The sequence below is a fragment of the Nerophis ophidion genome, linkage group LG08 (assembly GCF_033978795.1).
Source record: "Nerophis ophidion isolate RoL-2023_Sa linkage group LG08, RoL_Noph_v1.0, whole genome shotgun sequence".
Classification (NCBI taxonomy): domain Eukaryota; kingdom Metazoa; phylum Chordata; class Actinopteri; order Syngnathiformes; family Syngnathidae; genus Nerophis; species Nerophis ophidion.
The window spans coordinates 52,143,956-52,159,075 of record NC_084618.1 but is presented as its reverse complement, the minus strand read 5'-3'; the positions used below and the strand labels follow the sequence as shown (position 1 = coordinate 52,159,075).

At 39.1% G+C, this 15,120-nt stretch overlaps 1 protein-coding gene across 1 annotated transcript; it reads right to left on the bottom strand.

Annotated features, from left to right (window-relative positions):
• Positions 1-4,708: 4,708 nt before the first annotated feature.
• LOC133557072 (somatostatin receptor type 5) lies at positions 4,709-6,469 on the bottom strand. Its single transcript, XM_061907334.1, has one exon. It carries the CDS (start codon positions 6,037-6,039, stop codon positions 5,047-5,049), a length of 993 nt encoding a protein of 330 aa, XP_061763318.1. The 5' UTR covers positions 6,040-6,469; the 3' UTR covers positions 4,709-5,046.
• Between the last annotated feature and the right edge of the window lie 8,651 nt (positions 6,470-15,120).

Genomic DNA, 15,120 nt, shown 5'->3' with positions numbered 1-15,120 from the left:
CTCTTTTGGTTTCTGCTTTCTATGTGATTTTGGTGTTTTTCCTCTATATTTTGATCATTTTCATGGTGAAAATCGCAAAAATTCCATGTTTCCTGATCAAAACAATGCAGCAGATGAGAAGTGAGGCAGACACTGGCGGTGCCTCCACAGCTACACACAGTGTGTATTGGGCGTGCCTGCAAGGGGGCGCATGCTTGTTGCCACGTGGAAAACATAGGTCTTGAGGCAGCAAGTACCTCTGCCTCAAGGTAGGGGGCGATATATTGTCAACTTGCAGTTCAAGCTACCAGACACAAGTCCATCCAGCGGAATCCAGCATTTTTTTATTTTTTTTTAACTGTATTTATAACAAACATGACATTTTTATTAGAGTAAGCCAGCATTTGTGGGTGTTTTCGTCAGATGCAAAAATATTGTTTAATTTCTTGGAATGAAATTAAATTAAATGAACGTGTCTGCCAATATGGAGGATTATATACTGTATCCAAGATTAAATATTTCTCTAAACTGGACTTTAAGACAAAATGAATGCTATCATACAAAGTACGTTTGCATGGAAGATAGCTATTGCTGCTTCAGATACAAATACAGAAAGGCAAGATACACTCACAATACTTGATTTATTTTTTTAAAAGCAAATGGCACCAAAAAGTATTTAATAACACCTTTATCAAACAGTTTTTGGACCCATTTATGATATCATTATGATAACGTTTTTATGAATTTGAATAACTCCCTTTTTTTTCCTGTAACTCTAATGTGCAACCTAAATCAACAATGACTAGAGCTGCACATATGAATTTAAGTTAAAAAAAAAGAAGAAAAAAAGTATGTATGCCTCATCTGGTGTTTAGTTCACCGCACGTCTCTGCTTTGTGCGTGTGTGTGTGTGTGTGTGCCTGTGCGTGCATTTGTATTTGTGTTTGTGTGTGAATATACAGATGCGTCTTTATGTGAATGGACAGATACGTTTCAACTTAGCTTATGTAATCTGCAGCCATGTTTACTTAATGTGTGTATCTGAATAGACGGACAGATGTTTATACCATATGTAAGTATGTATAGACAAACATGTTTACTCAGAATACAGTTTTAAACCACAAGGTAGCAATAGGATTGTTTCAGAAAAGTAATACAGACTTTAACCCTGACAAGATATGAACTCATGTTGAGAAAATGTATGCCATAATAACGCCTAATCGACATAAAGTTAGAAGTAAAAGTTCACATCGTGACAAAGCTTCTTCTTTTACAGGCAGTACATTTCCTCTTGTTGTTGGCTTCAGTCTTTAAGACTTTCAGGAAATGTAAATGAATGGTTTATTAGTGTTTTAAAAAAAAAAGAAGGTTTACGCAAACAGGTGTCCGCACGCAGAATTTCCGGTTCACCAATTTATGTGTCTTGAGAGAAAGTAGAAGAGCAGACGGCAATGAAGATGCTCAGCTTATGTGTTCTTCTTTTAAAGCTGACTATGTAGGTCTAAATTGTTTTTTTCATTTATTTTTTTGAGGCAGTCTGCTTTGCCTGTTAATTGATTGCAGAAGCTCTCAAACTTTTTATTAGTGTACGTTTTGCAGGTACAACTCCCTCGCAATCGAAAAAAATAATGCTAAACTAAGTGAAAAATGTTACAGTAAGTGTGTATATGGGAATTAATACACACAACATGTAGTAACTTACTCCATACACTTCCTTCTTCAATTTGGGGAGTAGAAATATTAAATGCCATAATATGACAATAATCAAGCTTTTGCAAGCTTTAACAAAGAGGAATTCAATGAATTGCAATTAAGAGAGATTATTTTATTTTATTTGCAGGAATAATGTGTCACCTTTAACGAGGGTTTTGGCCTACAGTAGATCCATCCATCCATCCATTTTCTACCGCTTATTCCCTTTTGGGATCGCGGGGGGCGCTGGCGCCTATCTCAGCTACAATTGGGCGGAAGGCGCGGTACACCCTGGACAAGTCTCATCACAGGGCCAACACAGATAGACAGACAACATTCACACTCACATTCAGACACTAGGGCCAATTTATATGGTTCTATTTTTGCCTCATTCCTGTGAGAATCCTGCGTGTGACTGAAGCATTAAGGAGTGGGACTATGCAGGGCTAGCTGCAGTGTGCTCACACAACCACTAGAGAGCATCTATGAGCAGATAATACTGCATCATCCTCTTTCTCTTTCGGACTTATCAAGTCTTATTTGGTGGGTAGTGAATACTTCACACATTCTTCTCTCACTCTTTAAGGGATTGACGAGGCTAACACTCGCCCAGACACACTATAAATACTTCAGACTAAACACAAATTCCCTCCATTTTGAATACCTTGATAAAGTAAGCATTTTGGTAATTGAAGTATTTTCACACCATTTTCCATATTTTTAAGGCAACAATATTCATGATTTTTAATTTTATACCAAGAACATTGGCGAAAACACTAAACATATAAGCACACAGCTTTGGCTGGTATATATCCTGCATGATTTAATTTGGGGATGAAACAGGGGGGACATACATTTTTTCAAAAAGCAGTGTTTGTCCCTTGCACTTTTTAAAATCCAAAACTAATGTTAAATTATCGAATGAAAACAAAGTCAAACATTAAATGGGTGCTCAGACTACAAAGTTCATTGATTGACTTCCTGGAGCCGCCTTCTTCCAAACGTGAAAATGATTGACAGTACGCAGCGGCTGACCAATCAGCGGTCAGATGCGAAATAAGAGCGATACGTAGGGATGTACAGTATATTGTTAAGATTTTATGTGTAACAATACCGATATTCATCAGTACTCTTATCTGTACTGTAAGTAATAAGTGTGAATGAAGATGTGGATACAATGCTTTTTCAAAATGAGCATTTTATTAGCACAACTGGTTGTATAACAGCGACATCATGTAGCAGGGTCGTCTATCAACACCTGCTTTTTAAGTCGTCAACAAGTCAGCTATGTGGGCATGTGCAAAGTGCAATGCAGTTGTTAGGTCATCTTCTTGTAAAAACCACAGAGATCCATTATTGTGTTTCTTTTCATTACAATTAAACTGTGCTGGAAAAAATACTAATGCGCGGCATTCATGTGCAGAGCATTGACCTTTTACATGAAATGTCATATTAAATCAGTGGTGTACTGTCAGGCCCAGCAAGGCCTTCTCTGCTGGCCTAACATAACCAGAAATCATGATCATAATCATAGATAAAAGTAATTTTTTAATTTACTTTCCCTGAATATCTCAAAATTATTCATATTCTCCATGTCATGTTATGCTCCTTCCAGCACTGTTGTTTTTAGGTTATAGAGTTTTTTCTCCAATCAGAATTCAGCTAGCTTATGTTGCCATGCTGTACCAAATCTGCCCGCAGCCTTCAGAATCAACAATGCGAGCGTCTGTGCACTGTAGGTGAACATACACAAAGATTTGACAGACACTTGCGATTTGTCCAGAATCTTAACGGTCCTTCTGTATCGACCCAATTAGGAACTGGTACCAAAAAATACTCGGTATACATCACGAGCGATAATAAAGATTAGTGCCTCCACACGGCACTATGAGTCACGAACAAGTAAGACAAAAAAAACATTTCAACAAGAGGAGTATAGAGTTTCAATTATAAGTTGTTTGTTTACTAAGACTTGTGCAGCGGTGATAAGCACGCAAAAAGGTTTATGTATCAGTCGGCTGTTCCGGCGGACACGGTTTGATTCCCAGCTGGGACAAAAAAGGTAAACATTAAAATAAATTATTATCCAATCCTGAAAACAAAACAAATAAAAAGGTATTTATTATTTTATTATTGAAGAAATTGTTTACCATTCATTTGACACAAACATGCATTTAATACCTTCAAATCAAGCCCCTTACGAGCCACACCCCCCATTTCTGGGAGTAGCTTTTTCTGGATAACGCCTAATTGTGTAGAATTTCTTCCCTTTGAACTAGAATTGTACTTCCTGTTTGCAACATCAATTCAAATTCAGTTGAAATTCAGGGAATGGAATTTGAATCTGGTAAGAACTCTGTTGCGTGCATGTGCGAGAAAACAGCCTCATTGACTCGGCAGAAACAATGTTTATTTACAGAACATGAAGAAACATAACGACAGAAAAAAGCCACATGCCAAGTATCTCGAGGAATGATCGTTAATTGTGAATATAAAGCCTCATATATTGATTAACATCTTAACCAAAGCTCTAGCTGTTTCAGGATAGCAAAGCAAAACAGTTGTATCTTTAAGATTGTCACATCATTTTGCTTTCATTTGCATGCTTAATTTGACATACTGAGTAGCACTTGCTTTGATAACCTTCCATTAGATTCACATCTGTGTGCAAAAAACTTCAGAGCGCCATTTCCCTTGAAATTAATCCAGAAAAAACACAATATAATTGTAAAGACTTTGCAGGGCTAGTGTTTGATTTTTTCCAATATAGAATGCAATAATATCATTTTTGGAAGCAGAATGCCACAAGAAGTTTGCTTCATGTATTTTTTTATAAGCATTGTTTACAAGCGTCAGAGCCAGAGAGTTCTCCGTGTGCCGCATTCATCTATACCAAAAATGCTGCGGAACAGAAGAGGCAGCTACATTGGATGCCCCTTGTGGTCAGAAATATTGGGAATCATTATATATATATATATATATATATATATATATATATATATATATATATATATATATATATATATATATATATGTATATATATGTATATATATATATATATGAGCCTAGAGCCATGCTTCCGATAGAACTCAAGAAGGGATTACACTGGATGTGTGTTAGAATTCCTCAGAGTCAAACCAGACTGTAGCTATTTTTGGATCGACCTACCTGACAGCTTGCAATAACTCATTGCATGATCCAAACTAAATCTCTCTGGACACAACTAAATTTCAGCAGTTTAGAATGTCAACAAAGAAAACAAATCCCACACCTTCAGCAGATGCCATGGTTTCTTTCTCAAACCGCCACATATACCTTCCCTAATTTTGCATAATTATAAGAATTATTGTTGTAAAGCTATTTTTCCCTCTATGCTAGAAAGTGACATCCTGCACACCTGTCATGGTTAGGTCGTACCGCTCAGTGTTGCATTGCATGCTGGGGGAAGACTTAGTGGCTGAGCAGAGGAGGGTGCGGAAATGCCTCCTGAAGGTGTCTGAGAGGCAAGTGTAGAGGATGGGGTTGGCGCAGCTCCACGAGTACGACAGCAAGACCACAAAATCGAAAGCTCGGACAAAGGTAAGGTCCGTTTCATACATGGAGCAGAAGTTGAAGGTGTAAAACGGCAGCCAGCACATACCAAACACGATCACCACCGCCACCACCATTTTGGTGACCTGTCGTTCCGGACGGTGGTTTTCATGGTTGGGTGTGGTAGCCTGAAGACGCTGCGACCGCAAGGTGAGCAGCAAAGCCGTGTAGGAGGCAATCATGACGGTGAAGGGCAAAGCGAATCCTAAAACGAAGGTGTAGGAAAGGACGCTCAGCCACCAAACTTCCGAAATGATGTCCGGAATGCACAGGCCTCGATCTGCCGAGAAGTGAAGAGCCATTGGGAGGATGGTGACGAGGGAGAACAGCCACAGCAAGGCCGAGATGATCTTGGCGCAACGCGGCGTCCTCCAACAGGCGAACCGAAGCGGGTCGGCCAGTGCCATGTAGCGGTCGATGCTCATCACGGTCAGACAGAAGACGCTAGTGAACTGGTTGATGCCGTCCAGTACCATGACCACTTTGCACGCCACATTGCCAAACAACCACGAGGATAGGAAGTTCTGGCTCACCATGAAGGGGAGCCCGACCATGAAGAGCCCGTCGGCTAACGCCAGGTTGAAAATGTACACCGTGGTGGCCGATGACATTTTATCCAGTTTCAAAATGGTGATGATGACCAGAGAGTTTCCGGCGAGTCCGACAATGCAAACCAGCGGGTAGAGAACCGCCATGAGGACACCAAAACCATCAATTCGGGCTTCTGTGTCAAAATGGTCGTCCACATCAGTCCAATTGTTTATATCAGCGTCCATTCTGCATCAAAATCACGTTTCTTCTAACCTTTCAAAACCGAAAGATCCTACTCAAGCTTCGGCGACTCGTCGACTGCCTTCCTTCATGCGGTCAATCCTTTTATTTGTTCAAAAACAAAAAAGGAGTCAAAGCTTAATCCTTTGTGGTGATAAAGGAACGATCCCCAGCGAGACCCATGGGCCTTTGCATTAACACCCTTCAAGCGAACAGGACGGACGGACGCTTTCCTGGCCGCTCTTTCTCCCTTGGAGCCCGTTTTATATCTCTTCCCCCCACCGTGTGTGACGAGAGCTGCAGTGTGTGCCTGGAAGTCGTCCACCCCCTTGTTCATCAGTCTCCAGAGACTGTGATAAAGTCCAGCTTGGCTAAAGCCCCTCCTGAGTCCTCCCCCCTCCAGGTTCTCTGTTGTAATGCTGTTTCCAAGGTAAACCTCATGTGTTCACATGCTCCTTTGTTTTCATAACTTTTTTCCACACTTTCTTGTCTTCTGCTTCTGTTTACTTCAACCCCCCCACCCCCACACTCTATCTATTATGTCTTCACGCGCTCCACCCATCTAATAGTTGAGAGCGAGGGTCACACACACACTGATACCATCGCCAGCTACCTCGAGTAAATCTACTCACAGGAAAGAAGTGTCTGCAGACTGTTTTCTCAGGACTTTTGTTTTGCGACATTTTCTCGCGTCTTTCCTCTTTTTTGTTTTGCATGAGGATATTATAAAATGAGGAGATGGGAGGAAAAGGATGAAACATGCAGAGGATGTAAGCGTTGAGGAAGGGGGGGGGGGTGAATATTAAAAGAGCGTGGCGGAGTGATGACCTTCATCCTGTTGCCACTCTGACACGCATTGCTGGAATACCCACAGAAATCCTCCTGCTTTACATCCACAAAAAAACAGAGTTGGGCAATTATTCCCATGGCATTAAGTGTTTATCTGGAATATGATGCGAGTCCAAAGACACTTAACACTTTTATTCGCCGTCGAGGGGCTCATTTATTAGAAGATTTATGGAGACATATTTCCAATCTGTACCTCTTTCTAGTTTATAGCAGTTATGAGGTGGTGGCTCAACTCCTTAACACTTCATCCAACCTTTACGTTCCATATTAATCATTCTGCCAACACTGTTATTCGAGGGGTAACGGTGGCCACATTTTTATATTTTGGCGGCTTCATATTTTAAGGGCAGTATTTCACTTTGGTGTCAGTCCTGCATTCATCTCCTCGTGCTTTGAAAGGTGCAGCAAAAGCACATGCGTGTGAACATGAAATTAAAGGCTGAGTTTTTAATGAAAAAATATAAAGATTGAATCATCTTCAATGCTCTTCCTTTGAAATGTTGCCATGACCGTTCTTTAAATAAATAATTTGGTAAATTAGGATTATTTTTAAAGATGTTTATTTAGATTAGTTTACCTTGTACTTTGTAAACACTTTGTAAAGTTTGAATAGTTTCTTAAACTGGATCAAAAATAGTACTTCAACTTCTTTGCTTAAAGGGGAACATTATCACAATTTCAGAAGGGTTAAAATCAATAAAAATCAGTTCCCAGTAGCTTATTTTATTTTTCAAAGTTTTTTTTTTTAATTTACCCATCCCGGAATATCCCTAAAAAAAGCTTTAAAGTGCCTGATTTTCGCTATCTGTGAAGCCACCGTTCATTTTCCTGTGACGTCATCCAGTGATGCCAATACGGATAGCACAGCAAGATATAGCGACATTAGCTCGGATTCAGACTCGGATTTCAGCGGCTTAAGCGGTTCAATGGATTACGCATGTATTGAAACGGATGGTTGGAGTATGGAGGCAGATAGCAAAAACGAAATTGAAGAAGAAACTGAAGCTTTTGAGCGAATAGCTATTGACGCTATTCGCCCATGTCTGCCTTAGCAGCGCCGGTAAAATGTGCAGACCAACGATCGGAAGTTTCGCATCTTGTGACACTGGATCAACTTAAATCCGTTGATTGGTAAGTGTTTGTTAGGCATTAAATGTGGGTGGAGGGAAACGCTGCATGAAAATATAGTTTCAAATGTACATAAAGCTAGCCTAAATAGCATGTTAGCATCGATTAGCTGGCAGTCATGCCGCGACCAAATATGTCTGATTAGCACATAAGTCAATAACATCAATGGATCCACTATGGATTGACCTTTCACAGTGTCATGTTAGACCCGCTCGACATCCATTGCTAGAGGTCCCCTAGAGGGGGGGGGTTGCCCACATTTGAGGTCCTCTCCAAGGTTTCTCATAGTTATCATTGTCACTGGTGTCCCACTGGGTGTGAATTCTCCTTGCCCACTGGGTGTGAGTTTTCCTTGCCCTAATGTGGGTTCTTCCGAGGATGTCGTAGACGTAGTGGTTTGTACAGTCCTTTGAGACATTTGTGATTTAGGGCTATATAAATAAACAGTGATTGATTGATTGATCAACAAAACTCACCTTTGTGATTTTGTTGACTTTATCGTTGGAAATGCATCTACAGGATATCCATACATCTCTGTGCCATGTCTGCCTTAGCATCGCCGGTAAAATGTGCAGACACTCCGGCACATTCAATGGGGGTCTGGCAGCAGATTTCTTTGACTTTATCGTTGGAAATGCATCTGCTTTGAGTGTCGCAGGATATCCACACAATAGAGATGCGCGGTTTGCTGTCTCATCCGCGGAGTCTGCAGATAAACTGCGAGTCGGGCGGGTGACATGACGAAAAAATTGATTTTAATTAGATTCGGGCGGGTGGCGGTTGGACCATTCGGAAATATTTGATATACATGGTTCTGGGATTGGTATCCTTTACCATTCAAAGAGCCATTTAGGACCCATGTCACAAAGCGAAGAAGTCAATAGGAGACGCAAACATTCTCTAGAATGACTGCCGGCAGTCACCCAGTTTAAAAGTATTAGGGCGTGCAGTGAAGCCATTGACTTTAGAGCCTTCTAAAGCATGTACCATCTGCTTGTTAGTCCAGTAACATGTTCACACGAATGCAAGGCATACTGGGTGACACAGAGTACACTAAAGGTTGTGATATAAATAATTTTAACACTCTTAGTAATATGCGCCACGCTGTGAAGCCACACCAAACAAGAATAACAAACACATTTCGGGAGAACATCCTCCCAGTAACACAACATAAACGCAACACAACAAATACCCAGAATCCTTTGCATCCATGACACATTCTGACTATTTTATACACCCCGCTAGCAGAAAACCCCGGGTGGACGGCCGGTGGATGACGACTTTGGTGATGCGGTTGCGGATAGTATAATTGCCTATCCGCGCATCTCTACCACACAATCTTGCCATCTCTCTAGTAGCATAGCTTTCGTCGGTAAAGTGTGCGGAACAAACGACTGACCATTTCATCGGCTTTCCCCACACCCTCGTATTTTGAACAAATTTCATCCAATTTCTTGCCACTTTTGCATCTTTGGGCCAGTGGTGCAACTTGAATCCCTCCCTGTTAGTGTTGTTACACCCTCCGACAACACACCGACGAGGCATGATGTCTCCAAGGTTCCAGAAAATAGTCGAAAAAACGGAAAATAACAGAGCTGAGAGCCGGTGTTTGTAATGTGTTTGAGAAAATGGCGGCTTTATTACCTCGCTGACGTCACGTCCTGACGTCATCGCTCCGAGAACGATAAATAGAAAGGCGTTTCATTCGCCAAAATTCACCCATTTAGAGTTCGGAAATCGATTAAAAAAATATATGATCTTTTTTTCTGCAACATCAAGGTATATATTGACGCTTACATAGGTCTGGTGATAATGTTCCCCTTTAATCTATTCCAATATTTAATTCCACATACTGATCTACTAAATGTTTTAAGTGTTGTACTTGCAAAAAGAAATTCCTCTGATGTCTTATTTCTCCTCAATTGTTGAAAAGAACTGTCGCAAATTCTTGAGTAGCAGGTTATAATGCAAATGCACCAAATCAATGTGAGTCAAATGTTTTAATTCAATAAACACAGAGTTTGAATGCTCTCGATTAAGAATTATGACATTATGAATTTTTTTGTTATTATTATTTTTCTTTTTAACACGGTTAGTGATTAAGTGTAATTTTGTGGTTAATACCAGCTATTTTTACACAATAACTTGGAAACAGAAAAAATGGAAGAATATAAAGTGATTTTTGTTCCAGTGATTTTGTTTTATTCAAAACTGAAGTATTTCTTGAAACCTTATGTTGTTTTTAGTTAATATATTAGATTTCCAGTTCTTCCTTTATCATTATTACACGTAGAAATTTGATTTCTTCTACCCTGTCAATGTTTGCTATATGTATATGTATGTGTGTATGTATGTATACATAAATGTATATATATAAGATGGACAGGACAAATATATATATATATATATATATATATATATATATATATATATATATATATGTGTGTGTGTGTGTGTGTGTGTGTGTGTGGTGGTTAAGGTAGCTCTGTTCTCAATGAATACTAGACACCATTTTGCTTATCTTGGAGAAAAACAACTGCCCTATACTTGTGTTATTTTTGGCTGTACGAAACGTTTAAATCGCGAAAAAGGATAAACGTTTTCTTAAGAGTTCCTCGAGAGGTAATCAAAAAGAGTGGAAGAGTTACTCCCATACTTGCCAACCTTGAGACCTCCGATTTCGGGAGGTGGGGGTTGGTGGGTGGGGGGCATGGTCGGGAGACGGGGCGTTGTCGGGGGCGCGGTTAAAACGAGAGGCGTATATTTACAGCTATCCATTCATCCTTTTTCTACTGCATATTCCCTTTGGGGTCGCGGGGGGCGCTGGTGCCTATCTCAGTTACCATCGGGCGGAAGGCGGTGTACATCCTGGACAAGTCGCTACCTCATCACAGTATGTATAGAAATCTTTATTTATAATTAAATCACTTGTTTATTTTCCAACAAGTTTTTAGTTCTTTTTATATCTTTTTTTCCAAATAGTTCAAGAAAGACCACTAGTAATGAGCAAAATTTTGCACTGTTATACAACTGAATTAATTTCGAAACCGATGACATAGTGCTATATTTTACTTCTTTATCTTTTTTTTTTCAACCAAAAATAGGGGGTACTTGAATTAAAAAAAAATTCACAGGGGGTACATCTCTGAAAAAAGGTTGAGAACCACTGCTGTAAAAGCCGTAGATGTTATTGTCACAAATGCATGCATAGTAGATGGCAGTATTGTCCTGTTTAAGAGTGTCACAACATTGCTGTTTACTGCAGACAAAGTGCTTTACGGTAGGCTAAAACGTGACTGCTTTTGTTGTGTGTTGTTGCCGCGCTGGGAGGACGTTAATGAGACTGCCTAACAATAAACCCATGTAAGAAACCAAGAACTCTCCCTCGATCATTCTACAGTTACAACGTCATTGGGCAGGCCCTCCGTTTATATTGTGGGAAAGCGGACGTGAAAACAGGCATTCGACACGTCACTCGGGTCCGCATGGAACTGGAGGGGGCGTGGCCTCAAGCTCCGCCTGAATTTCGGGCGATTTTCGGGAGAAAATTCGTCCCGGGAGGTTTTCGGGAGAGGCGCTGAATTTCGGGAGTCTCCCGGAAAATCGAGGAGGGTTGGCAAGTATGGTTACTCAGATAGTTTTTTAGTTTGCACGCAGCTTAGTATACAAAAGCCATCTTAGCTTGGTTGACCACCACTGGTTTTCACTCCCAGTAAGAAGTCATGTGTTGGAATACAAGCATTTTATATATATATATATATATATATATATATATATATATATATATATATATATATATATATATATATATATATGTATATATGTATATGTATGTGGGTAGAAAATGAATTGATGGATATATATATATACGTTAGGTCAGGAAAAAACACAGAGGCTATATCATCCATGGATTTTAAAATACATGCATAAAAAATTGTTTCTGTGTTTTTTCCTGTGTTTTTTCACAGGGAAACCTGCGAAACAGGCTTGTAGAGATGATATAGCCTCTGTTTTTTCCTGACCGAACGTATATTGCACTCTACCCTAGTTTTGAGAACTGTATAACGGATAAACCACAAAAACCTTTAATATTTAAATTTTATCATTATTCATATGTTATTTTTTTTTAGCTTTTTGTGTTCTGTCTTGAATAAAACGCTGCTGTATCATTTACAAATAGTATTACCTTTAAGTCTGGAATGTGTTGTGTGTGGGACCTCAATCTGTTTTCAGACATTTATCAATGCATGTAATGTAAGGAATGCACATCATGACAGGAGTCTGGCCTCAATAGGCTTGCAGGAAGTATTGCAATGCGTTGGCCTGATGAATGAATACAATGCATAGAATAGAATTTTACCGAGTTTACAAAAATATTTAAAGGACCAATGGAGTGGAAAAAACAGTAACCGTTAATTGCTTAATTATGTTTCATTGTATCCATTAAACTATATCTAATTGTATTTACAATACGTATAGTATGTGAAAATACCATCTAAACATCATAAAGTGCCACAAAATCATTCAGCGATTTTAAATATTCTGCACCGAACGCCTTTGGTAATTTCCGTGGATTGACGTCACTGAAGTAACACTTCTGCACTCTGACCATGTTATCAGATCAGTCATAGAATTAAATTAGAGAGCGATGTGCTGTCTATTATTTACAAACTCTGTATAAGACATTAAGGCATGTTTTTCTTTTTTTTATGCATTCTAAGTCATAAACAAATAGACATAAATAAATCTGTCAATGGGGGCTCTCTATTTTGCCCACAAACCTCCCTAAATAACCATCTAACACCCACCAACAATACTCTTTATACATATCGTGACCTGAATATTAACCAAAAATTAGCAATGTTGTTATTGTAAGCGCTAGCGCGCACATACCTTTTTTTAGCGGCGGATGGATAGTAAACAGCTAAGTAACCCTTTGCTGCCTTTACTGTGAGCCGGCAGCAATGTCCTGCTGCTCCTGCATCAGCGCGTCTCAGCTCCTCAAAGTTATTCTGGATTATAAATCATTTCACTAATAGGAGGATTTAGCCTTAAATCTAGAAGTTGTTCATCTGTGACATTCAATTCATACTCAGAGATGGAGACAAACACACACAATCAAAGACAATGTCTGCAGGGAGACTTCCTTGTTAATCCTTTATGTGCATCATGATTAATTGTTCAACTAAACAGGAAAATATGGACTTTATATCAGTCGCCATCGCTGTGAGAGCAGACATTGTACAGTAAGCTATCGTTTCATTATGTTCGTAATTTGTATTTTTTGTTTAGCACTTAGCAATACTGCTACATGATGCTTTATTGTTCCACTAAAGCTGTATTTGCTTAGCAGAGCATCTAAATCTTGTAGATCACCCTCCTTATGTTCAGGATGAAAAAAAAATAATGTTCTTGATCAAAAGGTTTCCCAAAGGCTCTCTCACAAAGACTGTATGATTTACATTGTTGTTGGTAGGGAAGGGATCTGCAGTCCCTACCACTACATCATGCGATGATGTCTCTGGCTACTTATTTCTCAAAATACCTCAGGAATCTCGGTAAGATTAATACTATGCTATCTACTCGCAAAGTTTGTAAGTCTTTCGGTGTCATACATTAGATATATATGAAAAAAAGCTACAATACAGAGGAAACTTGTTTTTCCACTTTACTGGTACTTTAAGTTTCCAATTCATCCAGTTCATGTAGATTTGTGTATATTCCCATAAATTCCCAAGCAAGTTTCCAATTTCAAATTGTCCAATAATTCTCATAGCTGTGCAACCCAACGGAGACATCAGCCTCAATAATTTTTTCCTGATCTTTGTTGGTGTAGAGAAAAATAATTTTTAGTCCTGCACAAGCAATCGCAAAAGCTTCTCATTACAATGACAGAGGCTAACACAAGTTGACGGTGCAAAAAGGGTGGCAGCAGCACTGCCAAAAAAAAAAAAAACCCTCCAAAGAACGAGACGATATGCAGCAATGGACGACTAGGAAGCCGCAAGCGATTACAAATGAACCCGAGTTTAAGAACCCTTTTAATTAGGAATGACAAACAGCTGTGTCTGGCAGCTTCCTCATTCCGTAGTTAACTGCAGTATGCTTAAAACGAGTAAAATATGTAAATATTGCATGTTATTATAAACATGTCTGTTACTACATTACATATATACTTACAGTGTGTATATAACATTTTGAGGAGTTTGGATGTTATAATTAAGCGCTTTTTTGGCAGAATACAGCGACTCCTATATGCTCCATTGTAAGCTGACTTTTACTCGCATTTATTTAATATTCAGAATGCACAAAAACAAACGTGTGCTTGTATCACATAAGGAATGAATAATAGGCAAAAAAAAAAGTGCAGTTTCCTTTAAGGCCATGTTAAATCTAAATCTGCCCACAATTTATTGGCTTTTTTGGCAGAAGAGAGCGACTCCTATATGCTCCATTGTAAGCGGACTTTTACTCGCTATTATTTAATATTCAGAATGCACAAAAACAAACGTGTGCTTGTATCACATAAGGAATGAATAATAGGCAAAAAAAAAAGTGCAGTTTCCTTTAAGGCCATGTTAAATCTAAATCTGCCCACAATTTATTGGCTTTTTTGGCAGAATAGAGCGACTCCTATATGCTCCATTGTAAGCGGACTTTTACTCGCATTTATTTAATATTCAGAATGCACAAAAACAAACGTGTGCTTGTATCACATAAGGACTGAATAATAGGCAAAAAAATAAAAAGTGCAGTTTCCTTTAAGGCCATGTTAAATCTAAATCTGCTCACAATTTATTGGCCTCAGCCTTGGCCAAGCCATTAACCCCCTTTAGAGTTTCATGAAAATGTGTCTTTTATTTCACACATTATCCTGCCAACAGACACACAATCCAGGCAGGATTCTTTTGTGATTAAGACAAAGCGCAATATAATAAATTATATCTTATTTATGAAGCAACAATTTTGTAACGAGCAAGTTTAGATTACTAAAACCTCTGTAATGCCTCAATCTGTGACATTATGATCCATGTTGCTTTGTTCTCTCAACTGAATAGCGCAGAAGTGGAGGGGTAAGTGTGGATGTTGTACAGAGACCCCAAAGCTGG

Excerpts from the sequence above, each read along its gene's own strand:
- LOC133557072 (XM_061907334.1), bottom strand. The coding sequence starts at position 6,039 with ATGGACGCTGATATAAACAATTGGACTGATGTGGACGACCATTTTGAC.